The sequence below is a fragment of the Lycorma delicatula genome, chromosome 9 (assembly GCF_047948215.1).
Source record: "Lycorma delicatula isolate Av1 chromosome 9, ASM4794821v1, whole genome shotgun sequence".
Taxonomy (NCBI): domain Eukaryota; kingdom Metazoa; phylum Arthropoda; class Insecta; order Hemiptera; family Fulgoridae; genus Lycorma; species Lycorma delicatula.
Window position 1 is genome coordinate 132195954 of NC_134463.1, and position 24775 is coordinate 132220728.

The 24775-nt window shown below is 33.5% G+C and overlaps 1 protein-coding gene across 1 annotated transcript in view; it reads right to left on the reverse strand.

Annotated features, from left to right (window-relative positions):
• LOC142330761 (putative malate dehydrogenase 1B) overlaps nucleotides 1-24775 on the reverse strand; it is a 57140-nt gene that overhangs the window by 9002 nt on the left and 23363 nt on the right. The window contains exons 4-7 of the mRNA XM_075376206.1: nucleotides 22071-22305; nucleotides 14924-15187; nucleotides 14823-14879; nucleotides 11195-11324 (exon numbers count right to left, since the gene is read on the reverse strand). Coding sequence (XP_075232321.1) covers nucleotides 11195-11324; nucleotides 14823-14879; nucleotides 14924-15187; nucleotides 22071-22305 — 686 coding nt within the window. The remainder of the gene's footprint in view (nucleotides 1-11194; nucleotides 11325-14822; nucleotides 14880-14923; nucleotides 15188-22070; nucleotides 22306-24775) is intronic.

A 24775-nucleotide genomic window follows, 5' to 3' on the forward strand; every position in this document is an offset into this window, starting at 1 on the left:
TAGATTATTTCTATTAATTACACTCTCAAGAACCTTAAAATAAAATCCTCTAAATTAAATCCAAATTAAAGAAAACCATGTCAATTCATAACCTTTTTTTTTTCAATTAAGAAAACAATTACAACAATAAAGTCAAAGAAGTTGGGAAAAAAATTTCAAAGAGAAATTTTTTCAACAGTGCTGTAATATAATTTGCACAGATAAATTGACACTACTTAAATTTAGCCCTGCAAACAATTATTCATTCACCGGTGTAATGATAAAAGGTTGCAAGCAAAGTATTTACTTTTTTTTTTTTTTTTTTTGTCTTCAGTCATTTGACTGGTTTGATGCAGCTCTCCAAGATTCCCTATCTAGTGCTAGTCGTTTCATTTCAGTATACCCTCTACATCCTACATCCCCAACAATTTGTTTTACATACTCCAAACGTGGCCTGCCTACACAATTTTTCCCTTCTACCTGTCCTTCCAATATTAAAGAGACTATTCCAGGATGCCTTAGTATGTGGCCTATAAGTCTGTTTCTTCTTTTAACTATATTTTTCCAAATGCTACTTTCTTCATCTATTTGCCGCAATACCTCTTCATTTGTCACTTTATCCACCCATCTGATTTTTAACATTCTCCTATAGCACCACATTTCAAAAGCTTCTAATCTTTTCTTCTCAGATACTCCGATCGTCCAAGTTTCACTTCCATATAAAGCGACACTCCAAACATACACTTTCAAAAATCTTTTCCTGACATTTAAATTCATTTTTGATGTAAACAAATTATATTTCTTACTGAAGGCTCGTTTAGCTTGTGCTATTCGGCATTTTATATCGCTCCTGCTTCGTCCATCTTTAGTAATTTTACTTCCCAAATAACAAAATTCTTCTACCTCCATAATCTTTTCTCCTCCTATTTTCACATTCAGTGGTCCATCTTTGTTATTTCTACTACATTTCATTACTTTTGTTTTGTTCTTGTTTATTTTCATGCGATAGTTTTTGCGTAGGACTTCATCTATGCCGTTCATTGTTTCTTCTAAATCCTTTTTACTCTCGGCTAGAATTACTATATCATCAGCAAATCGTAGCATCTTTATCTTTTCACCTTGTACTGTTACTCCGAATCTAAATTGTTCTTTAACATCATTAACTGCTAGTTCCATGTAAAGATTAAAAAGTAACGGAGATAGGGAACATCCTTGTCGGACTCCCTTTCTTATTAGGGCTTCTTTCTTATGTTCTTCAATTGTTATTGTTGCTGTTTGGTTCCTGTACATGTTAGCAATTGTTCTTCTATCTCTGTATTTGAACCCTAATTTTTTTAAAATGCTGAACATTTTATTCCAGTCTACGTTATCGAAAGCCTTTTCTAGGTCTATAAACGCCAAGTATGTTGGTTTGTTTTTCTTTAATCTTCCTTCTACTATTAATCTGAGGCCTAAAATTGCTTCCCTTGTCCCTATACTTTTCCTGAAACCAAATTGGTCTTCTCCTAACACTTCTTCCACTCTCCTCTCAATTCTTCTGTATAAAATTCTAGTTAAGATTTTTGATGCATGACTAGTTAAACTAATTGTTCTGTATTCTTCACATTTATCTGCCCCTGCTTTCTTTGGTATCATAACTATAACACTTTTTTTGAAGTCTGATGGAAATTCCCCATTTTCATAAATATTACACACCAGTTTGTATAATCTATCAATCGCTTCCTCACCTGCACTGCGCAGTAATTCTACAGGTATTCCGTCTATTCCAGGAGCCTTTCTGCCATTTAAATCTTTTAATGCTCTCTTAAATTCAGATCTCAGTATTGTTTCTCCCATTTCATCCTCCTCAACTTCCTCTTCTTCCTCTATAACACCATTTTCTAATTCATTTCCTCCGTATAACTCTTCAATATATTCCACCCATCTATCGACTTTACCTTTTGTATTATATATTGGTGTACCATCTTTGTTTAACACATTATTAGATTTTAATTTATGTACCCCAAAATTTTCCTTAACTTTCCTGTATGCTCCGTCTATTTTACCAATGTTCATTTCTCTTTCCACTTCTGAACACTTTTCTTTAATCCACTCTTCTTTCACCAGTTTGCACTTCCTGTTTATAGCATTTCTTAATTGCCGATAGTTCCTTTTACTTTCTTCATCACTAGCATTCTTATATTTTCTACGTTCATCCATCAGCTGCAATATATCGTCTGAAACCCAAGGTTTTCTACCGGTTCTCTTTATTCCGCCTAAGTTTGCTTCTGCTGATTTAAGAATTTCCTTTTTAACATTCTCCCATTCTTCTTCTACATTTTCTACCTTATCTTTTTTACTCAGACCTCTTGCGATGTCCTCCTCAAAAATCTTCTTTACCTCCTCTTCCTCAAGCTTCTCTAAATTCCACCGATTCATCTGACACCTTTTCTTCAGGTTTTTAAACCCCAATCTACATTTCATTATCACCAAATTATGGTCGCTATCAATGTCTGCTCCAGGGTAAGTTTTGCAGTCAACGAGTTGATTTCTAAATCTTTGCTTAACCATGATATAATCTATCTGATACCTTCCAGTATCGCCTGGCTTTTTCCAAGTGTATATTCTTCTATTATGATTTTTAAATCGGGTGTTGGCAATTACTAAATTATACTTCGTGCAAAACTCTATAAGTCGGTCCCCTCTTTCATTCCTTTTGCCCAGCCCGTATTCACCCACTATATTTCCTTCCTTGCCTTTTCCAATGCTTGCATTCCAATCTCCAACTATTATTAAATTTTCATCTCCTTTTACGTGTTTAATTGCTTCATCAATCTCTTCGTATACACACTCTACCTCATCATCATCATGGGCGCTTGTAGGCATATAAACGTTAACAATCGTTGTCGGTTTAGGTTTTGATTTTATCCTTATTACAATGATTCTATCGCTATGCGTTTTGAAATACTCCACTCTCCTCCCTATCTTCTTGTTCATCACGAAACCTACTCCTGCCTGCCCATTATTTGACGCTGAGTTAATTACTCTAAAATCACCTGACCAAAAGTCGCCTTCCTCTTCCCACCGAACCTCACTAATTCCTACTATATCCACATTCACCCTATCCATTTCCCTTTTTAAATTTTCTAGCCTACCAACCTTTTTTAAGCTTCTAACATTCCACGCTCCGACTCGTAGAATGTTATTTTTTAATTTTCTGGTGACCCATTCCTTAGTAGTCCCCACCCGGAGATCCGAACGGGGGACTATTTTACCTCCGGAATATTTTACCAAGGAAGGCGCCTCCATTATTGTTATGTGAAAATGCAGAGCCACATTTTCTTGGAAAAAAAAAAGCAGCTGTAGTTTTCCATTGCTTTCAGCTGCGCAGTACTCAGAGGACTGAGTGATGTTGATACGGCCGTTTAAGTCGTCCTGACTCACGCCCCTAACAACTACTGAAAGAGCTGCTGCCCTCTTTCAGGAATCATTCCTTAGTCTGGCTCTCAACAGATACCTCTCCGATATGGTTGCACCTTCGGTCCAGCTACTCTGTATCCCTGAGCACTCAAGCCCCCTCACCAACGGCAAGGTCTCATGATTCATAGAGGAGGAAGTATTTACTATGTCTCTCAAATAAAACTTCAATAATCTACAATATAGTTTGCAATAATCCTTTCATAAGATTAAAACGTTAATATATACATGAAAATGAAATATTTTTATACATAAATATTCAATGTTCTTGAATATACATATATATTGAAACTAAGGAAAAATTGAACACAGTAAAATAGAATTTGATGTAACAAATTTGTACATTTAATAACTATAATATCATTCAAATTTAGTCTAAACAATTCATAATTTGATGCATCATAACTTTCAAAATTTACAGATATAGGTTTATGTTCATACACAATATGAGAAATTATAACGCAAGAGATTCATGGACTTGGGAAGCAACAGCATTATTTTCTATGAAATAAAGCATTATATTATATTTTCTAAGAAAAAATCTTAATATCTATAACAATACAATCATAAAAATAAAAATTATTTAGTCTGAAAGTTTCTCACAATGTGATTTTCTGTTGTTAGCTTGAATATTAATCAGGATATAGGAAAAGAAATATAACTGTCCCTTCAAACATAAATAAAAATTCATATCTATAAATTCTGTTATACTTGGAATAACAAAAATCATAAATATAACCGCTACTTTCTGATGTCTGGTTTAGAAGTAATCATGGCTTATTTCTATACATTCAATTAGAAGTTTTAAATAAAACTTACTAAACTTCTAAGCAATTGCTTCTATAGTTATTGGATTAGAAAAAAAAATTAGTGGACAAAAAGAAACTTTGCACAAATACTATTTCCTGCTTGATGAAAGCATTTTAAGCCAATTTAAAATTAAACAAAAAGCATATTAATTAATATGCCCTTTATAAATATATACATACATTTTTTTTTTGGGTGGAAAGGAATTTTTCATCATCTTTGTCTTATTAAACAAGTAAATATTTGTCAAATTTAAAGACAAAAATATATTTGTCTAAGAAGGTTCTTTAGACAAGTACAAGATTGTCCCAAAAGTAATGCACGTAGGTATGCGTGCAAAAACAGAATGATTCATGCCAACTAGCAATGTGTAGCCTGCCACAAAGCAGATTATATAAGTTATTCAGGTTTTATTAAGTATATAACAATGTTGGTGCAGTCTGAAGATGAAGCAGAAATGAACTCTGGTCGCATAATAAAAAATGAGCAATGCCTGCACATCAACATCAAAACTTTAAGAGACAATACTGTGCCGATCAATCGTTAAGGACTGGGTTGGTAATATATTACTGTAGATTACAGCACCAACAGAAGTATAAGTTGGCATAAAAAATTTAGAAGATCAGAAGGAGTATAGCACTCTGGCTGACCGTCTAACCTATAGACAACATAAATATTAATATTATTGCCACGGTGATTGACAAAGAGTGTTGCACGACAGGAAGAAAAATCGAAGATGAAACTGCAATACCAAAAACTATAGTAGCACACCACATTTTAATGAACATTTGCAAAGAAAAGGTCGCAGCATGATAGGTACTACAGCAACTGAATGAACAACAGAAAACAATGCACGAGAACTGCTTATACATAATGAAAAAGGCGAGCAGTTCTTGAATTGAATAACTGCTTTTATGAAACATGGATACATTACTTTGAACCTGGTCTGAAATCACAAAGCAGTGTGCCTGAAAGTTTGAAAAGTATGTCTAGAAAAAATGTACAATGTTGTGTCAATATTAAATGACCCCCCCCCCCCTCAAACATAGTGTGAGTTCTGTAATTGATATTTTTTGCTTGGAAAATCCTTGATAAGAGTCTGCCAAACTTCAATCTCTTTCCGCAGCTGAAAGAACCACTTTAATGAATTCAGTTTAACAGCTAGAAAGAATTAGCTTCTGTGACCCAGGAAATTCAACATATCAATAAAGATCATCTCCTGACAGGAATCTGAAAGCCGCCAAACTGTTCGTCAGTATGCATTACATATGGGAGGGGATTATATTGAAGGATTGTAAACTTGTAAATTGTAAACTTCTTTGAATCTTGAACTGTACACTACTTTTGGGACAACTTTTATAAGTACATTATCAAACATTTTTACAATCAACAGACTGAACACGTAAGGAAATATTTTATATTATTAACTCAGTTAATCAAAAAAGGGCTCGCTTTAAAGAGTAAAAGACATTTGTTACAATGCTTTCATTTTAGTTAGTTAAGGAAGCTAGTAAATTACGGGCAAGGGATCTCAATGAAAATGGTTCAAGTATAGAAATGTTTTTTTTTTAAAACTGTACAAGCCCATGGAAGCAGAGATCTTTTAAAATAACATTTTTGAATGTTGAAATATTTCAATTTCTGTTAATTACGGGGAGGTACACTCTAAGGAGAAGGGGGGCAAGGGAAAATCTCTTTGGCTTAGTACATTTTTCTTTATTTGGAAAAGAACATGTTTTATAATATACATATAATATACATATCACAATTCTTCTCCACATAATCAGGGAAGCTCTTCTACGGTTAACATATTAAACCTGGTGAAGATCCCAAAAAATCTTTACCTGAAAAATCAGATCCCAGTTGTGTAAATTATTATAATTGTTTTCTTGCAGAGTTAGTGGGATATATTAGACATATGTAAAATTAATCATCATCAATATGAAACTGTGCATTGATAAGTGAAGTTGTCTACTTGATGGTGACCTCTGTGCAACCAAATGTAACTGTACAATATACAATTTTCATAAATCCACTAGAGATTGCTAAATCCTGCTTAAACCCCTGCAAACAGCAAAGTATCTTTTCCTATGGCCAAAAGATCTTATAGTGACAATCAATCGGCATTATTTGAATTTGCTTTCTAATTTGTAGAAACAGTCTGTAATGAATTTCATTTTACTTCCTACATGAACTAGTCTACAACTCTGCACCACAAACCTAAGTACTACAAAGCCCTTTTGAAGAAGGAAGGAGTTTTTTTTTTAATTGTTTCATATTGTGAGTAAGACTAATGTACTAATATTGAATGTACTAATGAGAAAACTTTCTTACTGCAGTATAACAAGAACTGCTTACAATCATTAGTCTTATTTCAATGACCGCAAACAGAATTCTGAAATTTCATCTTCCAATTAATATAAAAAATGCAGGTCCTCTCTTGATTACACAGAATGCAAGGGGGCATAGGAAAGTGTCCTCAGGTCCCTTTCTTTTCTTATTTAATATAATCATCTGCCAACTTCCATGGTGGAGAGGTGGTAACCTCACCCTTTTATCCAGAAGATCCTGTAATTGAATTCTAGTGAGCACTGCATTTTTCACACATTACAAAGTTTTCATTTCATATTTCCACTCACAAGCTTCAACCTTATATAGTGAAAAAATCTAATAATTCTCAAAATTTTTAACAAATCATTATTAGTTACAATATTCATGGATGATGCAATGTATCTACATCCATTAAAAATTATTAAAAAGTACTAAAAAATTCTACATTAGCAGTTAAAACATATTATCCATTTCTTTGATTGAACTACTTGCTGTAAAATGTTTAAAACGTTGTACTGTGCTTCTAAGGAAAATTAATCATCGCTAACAATTTGGATACTACTTCCATTAATGACAATGTTAGTCTTGATAGGTGATATATGTAATTTATGACATGTTCACATTGATTTCATTTGCAAAAAATTTCAAACTGTTTGTTTCACAAAAGAATGCGGCAAATCAAAACATAACAGTATGATGATTTAAATTTAATTCGATTTAGTGCAATGCCTCTGAGAAAAAACACTTATCTTTACGAATGAAGTAAAAATAACTTATACAAATATTAGAAAATTATAATAAAACGATATATTTAACTTAAAAATAAAAAAAAATTTATGATAGTATGTTACTGCTACATTAAAATTTCATCAAGTAAAACAAAAAAAAAATTTGTTACCTCGATGTAATTTTTCAGTACATGATAAGCTACTGTCTAAACTATTACCATCATTTCCCTAATTTATCACAAACTGTCTGCTTCCCATGCTTTTTTCTTCTTTAGTTAGATGTTGAATACAATTTTTCCTAGCATTCACATCTACTCTTAACACCTTCTATCCATAGTTTTATATTTTTTTACATACTTAAGTTATGCGTAAATGTTGTGTTATTATTCTCAATGTAGCCTTTGACCTATGCCCATATCGATTCTATTGGGTTAAAATTGCAACGGTATGGAGGAAGATGCAACACAACAAATTTTTTTAATTTTGCTATTTCATATATTAAATATATGAATAAAGTATAAAGTAATATTAAATAGTTAGAGAAATAAATTAAAAACTACGAAACGCACAAATACAAAATTTTAATATTTTCTTTTTGTGAACGGTTTTGGGGTGTTCTAGTTTTGAATTTATATAATACAAACTTTAATATTATCAAAAGTACTACTGAAACATTATTTTTACTGTGCTAGGGTTCCGATAAACAGATTTCTGCCAACACACAGCATGTAAAATTTCTAATTTGCTAAGGCCATCTATAAGTACAACTTGTACAAGTTTTAATTTTATCACCCTAACCCATTACTGATTTATTCTCTGCTAAAACTGCCTTATCATGTATGTACTTAAGTTTATTTATTTTCACTTGACCTACAAGAGCTGTTCGGAAAGTTCTCAGCCTGACAAAGAAAACACGACTTTCAGAAATTTTTTATTTTTCAACACAGTTACCTTGCATTCGATACATTTTGACCGATGAAAAAAATGTCAATACTTTTCAAATTTCAAGCTTTTCAATTTCCTAATGCAGTCTGTCCACCTCTACAAAAGCAGTTAGCCTCAGCTTAGATCTCATCATCTGAAGTACATCTTAATCCAGCAACCCATTTATTCAGGTTTGGGAAGAGAATGTAATCATCGGGAGCCAAATGAAGCACTTAGAAGTATACTTCTTCTTTTTGTTGTTTGTGGGCGGAAAACGCCCGGTAGATATTAGTAAAAGGGTAAAAAAACTCCGAAATAAACTATACAAGGTGTAAACGTAATATTAATCGTATAATAAAAATTTACTAAAACAAGCCAAAAAGGAAAAATAAAACTCAAAACCAATACCACAGACAAAGTTGATAAATATAAAAGTTAAAATAATAAATTAAAGAAAGTATAAAAAACTTACCTAACTCCGATGGGTTGTGCAAAAATCCCCTCTCCCAAATAATAAAATTAAATACATAGAACCAAAAACCAAAGTGAAAATAAAGGTTAAAATTCCCTCCTTACAGAAAAACTTATATGAGCATATTAAATCCTTTGCAGTAACCCGGTACTATGCAAAAAGAGAAATACCCGTTCCAAAATCCCGCCATCGTTGCACAGGATATCACGGATGTTTCTGGGTATATTAAACTGACGAGGCAAAGCCGCATAACATACGCAACCACGAGAATGTGGTACACAGTCATGCGGCAGTTGCATCGTGTGCACAGGGGTGGGGGTCTTCTCCTGACATTAGTTATCCGTGTGTGACCCTCGTATGTCCCAACCGTAACCGGCAGAGGACCACTTCCTCACGATGAGAGTTTCTGCAAGAGGAGCCCCATGGCAACACTGAATCCTTAATCCGTCGGAGTTTATTATCGACGGTAGTCATCCAGCTTCGTTCCACTTGACGCTGGATGACGGTAGTCATCCACTTTGCCACCTCGCTCGCAGTGATTGTTTTATATGATTGATAAAATCAAAGGTAGTAGTAACTCGGGTGGTGAAAGGAGGCTGAATACACGCTTCCTTGGCAGCAGAATCTGCTCTTTCGTTACCTAGAATTCCAACGTGGCAAGGGATCCAGCAAAAACCTACCTCCCTGTTGCGTTTACCTAACTCAGCGATTTTATCATAAATATCAACGACGACAGGATGTCCGGAATAAAGGTTTTCCAACGCCTGTACGAGTACTGCAAATAAGAATGCTCCTACAGTTAGGGCCAACGATACTTAAGAGCCCTATCCACAGCGAGTAGTTCCGCGGTGAACACACTCGTAACACCGGGTAGGCCAGACATATAAGACTGTTCATTGACAACAAAAGCACAACCAACGTTACAGTCATGCTTCGACCCATCAGTGTATATCACCACGCCTGGGTTCGACTTGGCGAAGAGAAACTGAAACATCTGCCGGAAAACAATAGGTGGCGTGGAACGTTTATCGCACGTTGGTAGATCAAACGTAAAATTTACATGGTTTATTCTCCACGGGGGGTTCGAGCACGGACGTGATGGAAAGAACGAGGGAGTGTTAACACTCATACGCTGCAGCAGACGTCGTGTACGGACACCCACAGGCGCAGTACATGTGGACGGTCCTCATACTTCCTCAAATTAGGATTATTAAGAACTGGGTCGAAAGCTGGGTGATTCGGCTGCCCGCTGAGACGGGCAAAATATATCAACAAAAGCTGGTCCCGTCTATCCCAAAGTGATGGCTCGCCACTGTCTACAAGTAAGCTTGCGATAGGGCTCGATCTAAATGCACCTGTGGCAAGCCGAAGAAAAGCATGATGCACACCGTCCAGCATTATACTTAGAAGTCAATACTTATAGGTCAAGCAGTTTTGCATAAACATTCCAAGACATGTGTGCAACTATATTATCATAGTAAAAGAACATATTCCTTTTTGTCAGATAAGGATAGTAACCTGAGACTGTACAAGACTTCACTTCAACATTCATACATATCATATCCTCATTCATGCTCTGAAGTAATAAAGTAACCTTATGGTGGTTCCAGAGGCTAAACAGAAAAAAAGAAACGGATATTTAGCCTGAATAGCAACCTTCAATCGATCCAATATTCCTTGGTAATGGTAATGGTAAAAAACCTTTCCTGTAGATGAACCATTTTTCCTTTCTTTCGCATACTTTTACTTGTTTGGACTGCTGCGCGGTCTCTAGTGTGTAATGGTATCGTAAAACATGAAAGAAATTAAATAAAATTACACATAAATTCCTAGAGAATTGCTCAGTTAAATGAGTATTTAACAAACATAACACCTACTGAGTGGAAAAATTTTTAATACCAAAGACATTGTGTAAAATGTAGTAGATAATTTTTATCAAGATGTTTACGTCAGCAAGCTTGCGTAACTTCATATGCAATCATTTAATACGGCTTTATGAATTTTTATGATGACTTCATCGGTCAAGTTTTGGGCATCCTGAGCATTCATCATCTTGAATGGACAAATGACCACATTTAAATTCAGCAGTCCACTTTTTTACTTTAAAAATGAAGAAGAGTCTTCCTTAAGAGTTAAAGTAGAATTTAATTCTTTTTACATGTATGTTGGGGTTAAACCTTTTAAAGCAAGGTTTTTTAAGAGCTTGAACTTTTCATTTTATCCAATTTTCAGAAAATGTCAAAACTTGTTTGCTTTAAGGAAAAACCATTGCTGTGCTGAGAACTTTCTGAATGACCCTGATACTGTTATTCTTCCTATTCCATTTAATCCTCCTCATTGTCTTATGTATTATGTTGTATATTACAGGAAATAACAGCATTTTTATCTGACTTCAAAAATGTTTTGTATTCTTCTTTTACAATCTCCTACACAAACTTAAAATTACAAATACATTTCACTGAAGCTAAGTAACTAACAAAATCAATAAAACAATTACCATTAGATCTTATGCCAGCTGATATAATTTCTTTACTGTATTCACTATTTATCCACATGTTAATTACATGAACACTACTTTTCACTTGTGACATACATGGAAAGTGACCATGTGTACTTTTGACAATCTCCTGTAACGATTATAAAATTACAGATTTATTTTATTTCACAAGATAAAGTTATATAAACATACAGGCAAAAATAAAAAAAATAATGGTAATGGTAATGGTAATAGTATACTGATTACACAAGTGTCTCATGAATGGTTTAGACCAATTTCTAAAGTTGTTCAACAACAATGCTCTGGACACTGTAACTTGAGTAACAGACTAATATCATAATAAAACAGATGGCTTTGGGTAATTAATGTAATTGGAAATTTAAGTTTTATTTTGAAAAGTTGCTATTAGTTAATATGCAAAAAAGAGGCTGATATGTTGGGCGATTTATTTTGATGTTCATGTATACACCAACAACCATAACGGTCCAGTGATGGTAAGAATAGAAGAGTATTACCTCAGAATTCTTTCAGACAACATTGATTTTCATGAAAATTAAGCTTATCTAACCCTCTTCTTCCAAAGTTATATGTTCCTGATATGTGCTTTATGTTTTTTGAGGGTAAAAACTACCCCTTGTTAAAAAAAATTTAAAAACCACAGATTTAAACATTCTTTTGTTGTGGAATATACGTTTTTACTAAAAATTATAATGGGTTATATATAAAAATTAGTTTTCAACAGTTTGAAATGTTTTAATGGTGCATTTATAATGAATTAAAATCCCTTTCCTGTTTATATTATAATTCATGATTTATTACAATGTTTCAACCCTTAATAACCAAGGCTTATGAAAAAAATTGTTAAAATTATAGATGTAAGTGTTTTGTAGCTCAAAATCATTGAAATGTATAAAATAAACATTGTTCCATATTCTGAAATATAATTTAGGAAAGGGAACCTTGGAGAGCTGCATCAAACCAGTCAAATGACTGAAGACAAAAAAAAAAATTATGATGTGTTACAACATTGCAACCCTTAGAATGCACCCTAATGACAAAAAATAAATTAGTTTCAAACAGCTTAAAATGTATTAATGGTGCATTTATAATGAATTATACACTTTTTACATTTGTTAATGTAATTTATAGTTTATTGAAATGTCCCAAACACGATGTACTTACATTTTTATAATCAAAAAAATAATTTTAATTCAGTAATTTTTGAAAGGTAATATTAACGAAGTGCACCACATGTTCATTCTTTCTGTTTTGAAAATGTACCGCCTACATCATATAAAAGAGATATACGTATACATTATACATGTATGCACATAAAGTTCTGTCATCCATCACCAGGTGTTCACCTACAGTATGCTCAGTTACTTATCTTCTTCTACCTATACTTTCAACTATATATATATATATATATATATATATATACATACACACACACACACACACATACACACTGTATGAGGATATACTTATTCATATGTAGATACAGTTATACGTGTTTCATAACACTATAAATATAAAATATAAGAATATAAAAATTTACATGCTCTGAAAATTTCACTGAAAAAATGCGATTGGTTTTTCAGCAATAACTTCCTTCATTTTTAAGCTATTCAATCGCTCAAAAACCATTTTACAGGTTAATTTCAAGGGCTACAAGGCATGTAAAGTTCAGATTCCTTGAGCAATTAGTTTTTGAAATTTTTGAGTTTATAGGGCTTGTGGAAGGAAGGTGGTCCCAATGTGATCTCAATTAATTTTTATTCTACGGAAATTAAAAAAAAATTTTCAGTAAAAAAAAAATACATTTTTGTACTGTTTTTGAAAAAATAAAATTTTTAAAGAATTTTCAAATTTGAATCAACCTTTTTTCAAATCTAGGGATTCCAAACTGATCAAACTTCTACAACACATTGTTGTAAAAGGATTACAAGTAAACTGTAAAAGGATTACATTCAATCCCAATTCTTATGGAAAAGTCATTTCTGTCATCACTGATTTTTTCTTTGAAAAAGCAAGACTACCATTTTTTTTCATCACAAATTTTTCAAGCTAATGACTTTTACCAAAGTTAATTTTAAGGTCTTTTCAGTTAATTAAAAAAAATATCCTATGAAAAAGTTTCCGTTTTGCTATAATTTAAGGAAAGGTTAGACTACAATGTTTGGTGAACAAAAAGATACCTTCAATGAGGCATAACTCCCTCATTAATAAAAAAAATCTCTTTATTATTAACAAAAATGAAGCTTATAAAATAATGAAAACTTATTCAATAAAACTTAAGGTTTTTGAATTATTCGTGAAAAATTGTTCAATGGTTGGATGAAAAATCAACATTTTCAATCACGAATAACTCAAAAAATATTGACTACTTAAATATTTTTTTGCATAGAATTTATTCCTACATCGATTTCTGCAGTTATTTTGAATTTAATAATTTCCACCCACGAGAAGGGGTGACATCCATCTCAGGGTAAAAGCACACATCGGCACTATATAACTTTTTTTAATATCAGGATTGCAGAATAGGTCAATTCACTTAAACTTTTGGAAATTTGAATTCAATCTTAAACAATTAAACATCTGTTAATGCTACTTTGATTAAATTGTTCACTTGATATTTTTTACTATAAATTCAGCCATGCGTTTCTTCAGTCCTAAGCTTCCATAATGTAACAGGTGATTCCAAGCTGAGTCATGTCCTGCTGGTCACTTGCTCTTCTGAATTACTGCCTAACTTCAGGCAGGCAGTAACCTGGAGCTTCAGGCGCCAGTACCTGGCAAGGAACCAAGTCGGCCATGCACAAAAAAAGAAAATGCAAAATCAAGGCTAATATACAATTCATTTTCAATTTCATCAGTTTTAACTTCCTAGTCTGCATAGATCACTAGGTCAAAGATTATTCATCGATGAGATTGATTCTTTGACATGAAAGATCTAATAAATTCTAATAAATACAATTCATTGAAATGAAAAATTACAATGATCTTCTGACCGATAGATCTTGATATTACTTGATGTACACCATACTGCAAATTATTTTTTGAATAATCTCTACAGGTTCCATCTATACTAAGAAAAGAATATCTATTACTGCTCCTATTTCTTTCTTGGTGCAGACACTTATTATAAATTAATTTTGTATTATTACTCAACCGAATAATGAACCACTTCATTCAGCATGTACAGCCTTTGAGATTACAGAAAATTCATAGGTGTTGATCCTTATGTATGTACATATGGTGAGGAATTTGGATGTTCACTTCAAGCACCTTACCTCAGGTTGAGATAGGAAACAATCCTGGAAACTCTAAAGGCGTAAGAAACCCACCAAACCACATTAATACCAAGCAGGCAGTAACTCCAGATGCCTTCATACCCATGGCATGACTTCTGTTATGTTAAGTATCTAGCTTAAAGAAATGGTATGCTGTTAGGATGAAAAATGTGAAGGAGGAAGAATAGTAGACTGCAAGAAAAGGATAATATACGCACTTGCCTATTTGTTCCATCATCAATTCTGGAGCCAAATTTCACAAAATTTAATTTTGTTAAGTTTCTCTTCTAGAAATTACATCTCCATCTCCCATTTAACCAGTTAGTAGAAATTACCTGGCATAGTAAATCATTAATATTCATCATGTAATAATCATAATATAACCACAACTGCTGCAAAAATAAATTATTATAATTAACAATTACAATATAATTACTTTTTGATTAGAAATCCATTGCCACATCAATTCACACATATGTGTACGAAAGCAAATATCACGTTTTTCAATGATTATATTTGGTTGTTCTGTAAATCTAATAATTGGTGGTTGATGAATTTTCAATGGAAATTTACGTGGTCTTCTTCTGATCTCCCACCTACGATATAAACATTTTGTGTGACAAATGTCAACAATGTGATTTATACCTATATAACCCCATACTGGTGATCCAAATATATCATTTGGTGCTATGTTAGAAACCTAAAAAAAAAAAAAACTAATGCAGTAAATTTAAATAAAATAAGTATTCTATTCCATAAAAACTCATTCTAGGAATTAATCTATTAGTATTTGCAATAATTTGGTAATTGCAAGTAATTTTGATATGGGAATGTGCAAATTTACTAGATGATTTGATGACAGAAAGAGCGCTTACTGAAAGTTTTAAAGGTAAGAGTAGATTCTCTGACTTTGGTGAGGGTACATTTCCTTGCAATCACAGAGTAAAAATTAATTGCAAGCTTGTACACCTTTGTACAGTCTTGATTTTGCATGACATTCTCCTGAGACCCATTAGGTGACTGCCGCCCAAGACTGTTATTTCCTTTGAAAGATGAGATGTTTGTAGATTTGTAAGCAACATATTACCTCTTTTTCTGAAACATTACCTACTTTGTACCAGTACCAGTGTTTGTTAATATCCATAATGTATTTTCTGTTACTAGGTGTTTTGATTTAGTTCTGCATTTTACGTAGCATATTGTCTTTAAGCGAGAGGGGGTTGCTAGCTATTAATCTATGTCAGATGATTTACTCTACTGAGTTCTTCAGTTTAGCTGTCACCTGACAAAGTATTGTATCAGACAGTTGACACATATATGAATTGTGCAAGTTTCTGGTCCATTAAAATTTCTAATGGTGTTATATTTACCACTACATGCAACTATGTGACGATATTAGTCAATGTAATATTACTCCAAACTGTTCCCTACCCTGTAAACAGTTTTGTGGAAAAAAGCTATGAACTGGACAAATAATTATATGTACATCACCTAGCAGACAGAATGTCATAAGTGAAAAAAATGAGCAATAAAGGTTTTGTATAAAGGTTACAATTTATTACAGTTTTTAAGTGCCAAAACCTATTATTTTAGAAAATTACTAAAAATGATGAAAATCAGAATGTCATCATTCTAAACTAACAAGTAAATGTAAGAATATCTAATCGACACAAAAAAAATATATATATATATATATATATATATATATATATATATATATATATATAATTAGGCAATAGGGCAAGTCAATTATTATTTGCAATGTAGCAATAAATTTTATTACAATGCATATAAAAAATCTTTGAGTAGACAAAACAAATGATAATCTGAAGGAGTGAGATCAAGGCTGTTTTGAGGTTAATCCAATACCTCCAACTTGATTTTCTGGAGGATTTCAATCATGTAGGAAGCAGTATCTGGACTTGCAGTGTCTTCCAATTAAACAGTGACATTCAAAAGTTTTCCTTAGAGTTTGCTTCGAATTCCAGGCTTCAGCTTTTCAACAAGCATTTCACTGTAATGAGTACTAATTATTGTTGAGGCCCTGATAACTATGCAAACCCTAAAAGATTGTTAACATCAATTTTCCTGCTGATAGTTCATTGAACTTTTTTCTGATTAATGATTGTGGATGTTTCCTATTTCATAGCTTTTTTTAACCTCCCTCCAAGACCACCATTAGGTATTGCTTCAGAGGATGAGATGAATGACAAGTAGCATGTGAAAATGCCATGCCTGACCAGGATTTCAACCCAGGACCTTCAGATGAAAGGCCAAGACGCTTCCACTCACGCCACGGAGGCTGGCCCTATTTCATAGCTTGGTTTTTACTATCTGACTTAAAACTAAGACAAAATTTCATTATCAGTGATTATTCTATCCATAAGAGTAACTTTCATTATCATAATGGGCTAAATTTTAATAATAAATATCCATTCACATCGTTTATGCAGTATTGTAAGCTGTTTCAGGACCCATTTTAAAATTAAAAATATTTTTAACCAGTCAATAATGTACACATTACTGGGTTTATTGTTTATTTTACCAAAACATAATAAGTTAGTTTCCATAATTAATAATAATTATTTAAAGTTGTTATAATCATTTAATGTACATTACAGTAGTTATGGAATTGTTGCTATAAGAAAATACAGTACATCACATTTTTACATCTGAATCTTACTCATTTTCATGTAAAACTATTTACATCTCTGTATCTTGAAATAATTTAATTTATAACCTCTGTAACTTTGAAAAGTCTGAAAATTAACCTCTATAACTTGACCTATACGTAACTGAAAGTAATTTCTTGTTTCATTTGCGTTATAAAAGAGTCTACTGTATTGTAATTGCTACATATAACTTTAATATTATTCAAATTAATGGATTTACCTAAAGCTGAATAATACAAAGTAGATATTAATTAATGATTTTCACTATTTTACAGTGAATAACGTAAAATATCAGAACTTTTAATTTCAGAAAAAAAATACTCAAATAAATATTATTATTACTATTATTACACTCAAAATTATTTTAAAAGAATTGTAAGCTTAAAATATTCATTAAAATGCAATTTAAATGAAAATGATAATAAAAATTTATATTATTAAGGGCAAACTTAAGGGTTAACAAAAACTTTTGATAAAACTGCTTCCTATTCAATGCTTATCCTAGTTATAACAGAGTTAGGTTATATTCCAAAACTGACTTCCCATTAACTGTGAAATTAAATCAGTCGCCACGACAGTACAGTAGACATAAAAAACAGTAAATTAATGATATTACATACCTGTCTGCAATTTATTATGTTCACAGTTGGTGAAGCAGCAGTTGATGAAATACAGAACCTGTACTTATCTCTATTACAGAGTGGAGATGCATGACATGATTGTTTGTACTTTCCACTGAGATTTACCAGCAGTTGTATTGTGTTTATAATAGTAATGCTATTAATGACAGCGCTAGAAATTTTAATAGTAACTACCTTTTCTAAATTTAATTAAAAAAGTTAACAGGGCAACATCACAATTGAAATAACAATTACTGTTTTGAGACCACAGGGGAAAATATTTGTTGAAATAATTCATGGTATCTGGCATTTCAAAAACATCAGAAGTTTGTTGGGAAATGCTAAGGAAACTTGAAAGAATAGGAGGTTTCCTGTGCAGGCTGAATCCACAGAAACTATAACAGATTTACTCAACGCTTTCTTACAACCCAGGCTTGGTATACATTGGCTAGAATCTCATCATATACATGAAGGCCTAACCATCGACCCACCTCTTTGTAACCGATGCAGCTCATGAACAAATTAATAAGATTGTGTGTTCTGGTTACAGACCTCTTTGCTACAGTTGTGGATAAGTTACTGTAAATAAATTTCCTAAACATCAGTCAGTGGTGTTTATGTGAAAAAGTAATGGTTTTTTACTTCCTTGTATATCATACAAGGATGTATTGTAATCACGAAAAATTTTGGTTTGCAGATTTCAGCAAAAAATATTTATTTTGATCATCTCTGAATCCAAATTTGACTAGTTTTGGCGTGATGTCTGTACGTATGTATCTCGCCTAACTAAAAAAAATTATTAGCCATAGAATGTTGAAATTTTGGATTTAGGACTGTTGTAACATCTAATTATGCACCTGCCCTTTTGATTGCAATCGACTGGATCAAAAGTGTCCAAAAAAAAGCACAAAATCCAAAAATTTTGATTTTGGACTTTTTTAACTGCAATAATAAGCCCTCATTCAGAGATTTTCACTGATATATCATAAGTGGTATTTATTTTCATTGATTTCAGAGTTACAGCCCAATAAAACTTTAATTAATGAAATATTTGGATCTTACAAGGGGAAGACACATCGGCTCTAATCCGACTTCATTTCCTTTTTTTTTTAAATATATTGATTTATTAATAATTAATAACCTCAGATTGTAAAAAAAATTTACAATAAAAAACAATTCAATAATGAAAAAAAAATGAAAAAATGTAATAAAAAATATAAATATATAAAAAAATATGGTACTTTTCAAGAAGATGCCCGCCAAAGGAAGGCGATCTGTAGTTGGTCACTATAGTTAGATGGCGCCACTGAAAGGAGAAAATAAATCAATTAAGCTCTTACTTTATATTAAATTTACATAAATAACTAAATATATATATATATCTAAAATTATTGTCTAACCAAACTTAACCTACGCTCAAGTTTGGCGAGCATAGGTTAAGTTTGGTTAGATTAGTTCCTTGATGAGTTCTAAAGTGACACTGGTTCCTTCTTTTCACAATACGCTGGTTCCTGCTATACGCTATGTATAGCGGAGGGCTGGATGGGCATTCAAAATTTAGATTTCTGTGCCCAAGATAAAGTTTATGCTTCTCAAGGGTGCACACAAATTATTATACAGTCGAAACCCCCACATTAGATATAAAGGCCGTGTAATCAGCCAAGTGAGAGTTCATAAGTACCTAGATGTTTTGTTTGATGAGAAGTTGCTGTTTAGCAACCACATTAGGTTAAGTAGTGGCGGACGCCATCTCTGTAATGCACAAACTTAGGAAAATTGCTTGGAAGGACTATGTGTTGTCTGGCCGTCAAATATACATGGTATACTGAGTTGTCTTTGAAAGCATCATCTCTTATGCGGCACCCATTTGGGCGAATAGGTTGGGTATAAATAGAGCACTTGTTTAAAATTTAAGGACTGCCCAGCACAGAGCCTTAACTGTATGCACTGGTGAAAACAACCTCCTACAAGGCTTACGACCTTATTGGGAAAGGCTCTCCCAATCGATTTAATGGTGAAAGTTCAGGCAGCCATATGGAGATTATGAAGAGGCAGGGAGGCTGAGGTATTTGGGATGCGGTTTCAGGCCGGCCAGTACTGGAACAGAACAGTAATCACAATGCACCGGATCTAAATTTCATTCATTTGCCCATCTCCTGCCCACAGAAAAGGCTGCAGAGCCTCGCGATGTAACATGGCAACTGGAATGGGACACCATGACTAAGGGAAGATCCTTGTACAAGTTTATATGGCATCTGGGGGGATGGTATGCCCTGAGTTCGTTTTTTAAGGGCAATGGGTGCCCAGGTGCTCACTAACCATGTTAATTTGAACCAATATCTGTTTCGCTTACGCCTGGCAGCTGATGAGCTGTGCGTCTGTGGAGAGGTCCAATCAAATCAACAACTGATGTTTGATTGCCTTGCTCTTGGGGGGACCAGAGACCAGGCCACCCTGGAACTTAAGAGGTCAAGGGGAAAATTGGTCACTCACAAGCAGCTAGTCAATGTGGCGAGATCTGCATTGTTGAACCATGTGGGAGTTCCTTGATGCGAGTGCTATGTTAAACAGACATCAGTAGTTTACTTAAGGGAAAGACTCCTACGCACTGCTGTGGAAAGCTAATCTTGAGATATATGGCTGACCACCAGCCAATTAGGGCTCCCCCTTAATATGGTGGACAGGTACTTGCCGGCATTCAGCGACCTAGGCGTGGCAGCGAATTGCTGTCATGACAAAATAAATTTTAATTTATGGATGTCATATATATTTTTACTAGTTGATGGGGTGCGCCTACCCATTTTAGTAAATATATGACAAGTAAGTGGTTGGGACACGTAAGCTGGTGGTGTATGGCACCGGGCTTAGTCTGCTCACGCTGTTAGGTAAGCTGTTAAGTAAGCTGTAGGAGCTGTTTAGGACACTGGTCGCTAAACTGTTTCGAGGCTCAGTAGCCATTTGTGGCACAGACATTCTGTACTATGATTTAGGGCGACCAAATGGGGTGGTGGTGGTGGTGGTGGAAGAAATGCCAAGCAAACCAAAATACGCTATGTATGAAAACCAGTAATTGGATCAAAGTAGTTATGCGAGTGATTTACAGTTAACTGAGTGTAGTTGTGGTTTCTTATGCCGTTTTGCACAGCACATTGATCAGAATGGATAATGTTCCTGGCCTAATGTTTTTAATAATTATGGATAATGGAGTAGCTTCACTTCTGTTGGGAATGGCATATAGGAAGCATAATTTGTTTTGTGACATATGTCACCGAAAACCAATTGATTGAAATGTTGTTGCCATTATTTCCTTTACTAAAAACTGATTCATCTATTTCTATATTCATATTAGAACCACCAATTTCGTGCACGCCTTTCATAAAACATTATTCCAGTCCACCATTGTTGAGGTGAAATGTTCAATTCCTTCTCACAAAAACTAATACATCATTTCATAACTCCAACAATATATGAATAACAATACAGTGGAATAGTCAGAGCCATGTGTCTTTATCTTGCTGTATATCTTCACAACATCCCCTATGGTGACAACGCCAACGGTCTTTTGAACTGAATAGATACAGAATCATTTCATGACCAAGCGAGCACATGTTATGAAAGGGTAATATTCCCATGCACTGCAAAAATTCAACAGCATTTTCTATCTGTTTTATTAATACATGCAACTCCAAATAACGTGTTATGCAGCTCCATTATTCTACACAAATTGTAACTTTCAGAGGCAAATACAATAATCCCAAGAAATGAATTTGCTACTAAGCAACTCCCTCAATCTGAATCTGTAACTAAACAACTACCATTATATCTGAATACCTAAATAGGACGCACTTGTTTTAGTACGTCCTGAACATCGCTATCGTTTAGTTACTAAAGATAGACTTGATATCTGAATACCTAAACAGGGCATACTAGTGATGAATAGTGAGCGTAGGTTAAGTTTAGTTAGATTATATTTGTAATTTTAGATTTATTTATTATATAAAGTTAGTTTATAATTTTAATTTATTTTCTCCGGTTAGCGGCACCATCCAACAACTAACTACAGCAACTCACTGACTAACTACAGATCGTCTTTCTTCTAGATCGGTGGTTATAATCTTGAAAAGTACCAAAAATATATGTAATTTAATAGGCATACAAGGTCATGTGGCCCACGTAAGATTTTTTATTATTGAATTAGAATTCAGTCTTGAAATAAATAACTTTCATATTTTTATGAATACTACATTATATTTAATTTAAGACCTATCATAATAATTACTCCTCGACTAACATTAGCGACATACTGCAGGGCTTCTAAACCAAGATGACTAGAAACAGCGATAGTTTTACAGGGAGTGAGTTTTTCAGAATATTTAAGAAGTACAGCAGTATTAAAACATAATAGCTCTATCCCAGTTACAATCACGTCCAATGATGCAACATCAATTTCATCAATATATTCAGCTAGATGTCTCATAAACTGATAGTTTCTTGTTAACCATGATTCTAAAGTTTCATAAAATTTCCTATATAACAAAAAAATAAAAATTTTTTTTATAAAAAACATATAGTAGTACCAACTGTTATATAAATAACAAACTGGCACAAAGAGGTAGTTGAAGACAAGAAAGAATACAACAACATATAATCAGAAATGATCAACAAAAGACAAACGAGTCTTCACACTACCTGATCAAAGGGAAAAATTTAGCATATTCTTGGTTAAAATTTTTCTCAATATAGTCAGAAGTTGCTGGAAACATGTCAGACTCTCTTTTTTCAAGGTAGTTAATCCAAATATCAAGTTTTTTAATGAAAGAGCTGCCTTAACAAAATTGTCAATAACAAATGTTTTAGTCACACTTTTGTAAATTCGAATTCAGGTCATTTAGAGGTAAAGATGATTCAATGAAATAAGCGCCCCAACAGTTATATAATAATCATTGTCTTATAAAAAATTTGCAAATAAAGTAAACTGAGCCTTGAAAATACATCATTTTCCCATTCAAAAGCCTAGTTAATCATCTTACTTACGAGAGATTAACTATTTTTATTTATTTCAGTACCTGGTATAAAAACCACTTACTGTTAATTTTTAAGAATAATATTTTGAATAGCTTCACAGAAAATACTTTCCAGATTGTGTTCTTTGATTTCTTTTCTGTTAAAATAGAATAACTGGAAAAAACAGCACTTCCATTCCACCATTGATATAAAAGGTCTTTTTTACTACTGATCCAGTGTTCTTTCCTGTTCACCTTGGCACTATCAGTACAAATATGATATATTACAATAAAACTAAACAATTGATATTATACGCTTTTCTGTAGCTTCAAATAAAAAAATTAAGTCCTTTTCCTGTTCCTTGACCAGGTAATGAGTTGCAAAACAACATGCTTTCTTTAACTGATCAATCTCTTTAATAATTTAGAGATTTTCAATACATCTAATGATGAACTATAGAGTGGAACTGATGAACTGATATGAGTGGAACTATAGAGTGAAAGTGATGAACTATAGAGCAGGAAGTCCCTTTACGCTAGTTATGAAATTATTAGGATAAGTGCAGCTTACCTTCTATGCATCTAAAATGTCTGTGTGGGTTCCACCATGTTCAGCACAGCTGCATGTGCTTCCATGTCCAGTTGTTCATCCACAACAACATATCAGGAGTGATCATTTCAAATGCTGACTGAACATCGCTCTGTGTTTTGGAGCTGCTTGTTAATTTTTTGTGTTTTGATCTTTTCTTTTCCAAAACCCTAAAGTTCATTGTCAGGTGTGATGAGGTTAGGGCTTCTTACTGGCCAAAGCAATACGGCCAGTAACTGTTCTGATCCACATTTGATCCAGCAATTTGGAAAAATTTCACTGGGGCATCTGCAGACATTCAAAGTGAAATGCACTGGAGCAACATCTTGCTGAAACGTAATGATGTCATAGATTCCTTTGGACATTATTTCTGGAAGTAAGCACTTGTCGATCATTCTCAGATAACTTTGTTGAAACTGCGCTGATGAAAAAATAAAGACCAAGATGTCAACTGTCATCCTAACCCAAATCAAAACATCAGAAAGATTGTATTCGATTTCCTCAAAAAAAAGTGAGGATTGTCTTTCACCCAGAATAAACAATTTTGTTTACGATAGCTTCTATAAATTGGTGCACACTCGCCTGAGAACATAATGTTCTCTTAATCGTTTGCTCTCGTAAAGTGTTCAAGCATTAACTGACATGCATAAACATGTTGATCAATGTCATTGTCACTCTAATCATTAACTGTGGCTGGATGAAAACATTTAACTTTCAAGTCCTTTCGCATACGGTCGTCTCAGTGTTGATCTTGGAATACCTAACTCTGTAGAATGTTTACGCATTGATTTCATCGGGGATTGTTAAATTGATGCCTCCACAGTAGCAGCACATGTCTGAGCTCGAGTGCTCGGCCTTCCACTGTGTGGCACATCAAGAACACTTCCCATTGCAAAAGCCTTCTTCTCCCGTGTCAATAATGTTTGCAATGACGGTGGCAATTTCCAAAATGCACAAATAAGTCATTCATAATGTTCTCCAACATCGTTCGTACCAGTTTGTGGATGTTTGTGAACCACACATAGGCTAACAAACACTCTTCGACAGTAAATGCACTCTTATTCACCATCATTCCACACTAGTTATGTCTAAAATCATCCAACCACAAATGAACACACCGAATGATCCCCACCACAGCTTATCCTCTCCACCTTTTCCAGCAGCAGTGAGCGATATCAGCAGTGAGATATGGTAGCAGTAGAGCTCGATTAAGTTAAATTTATTACAGTATAAAGGGGCTTCCTGCCCACCCTGCATGTGATCCAAAACATCAGGAGCCATCCATCTCTTCGATTCAATTTAATGGAGTGTCAGAAACTTAATTTTTGTACTTATTCATGCTCATTAAAATGTTGACCGCATAAACAGGATGCGATTTTGTTTAATTACATAAGATCTGCACTT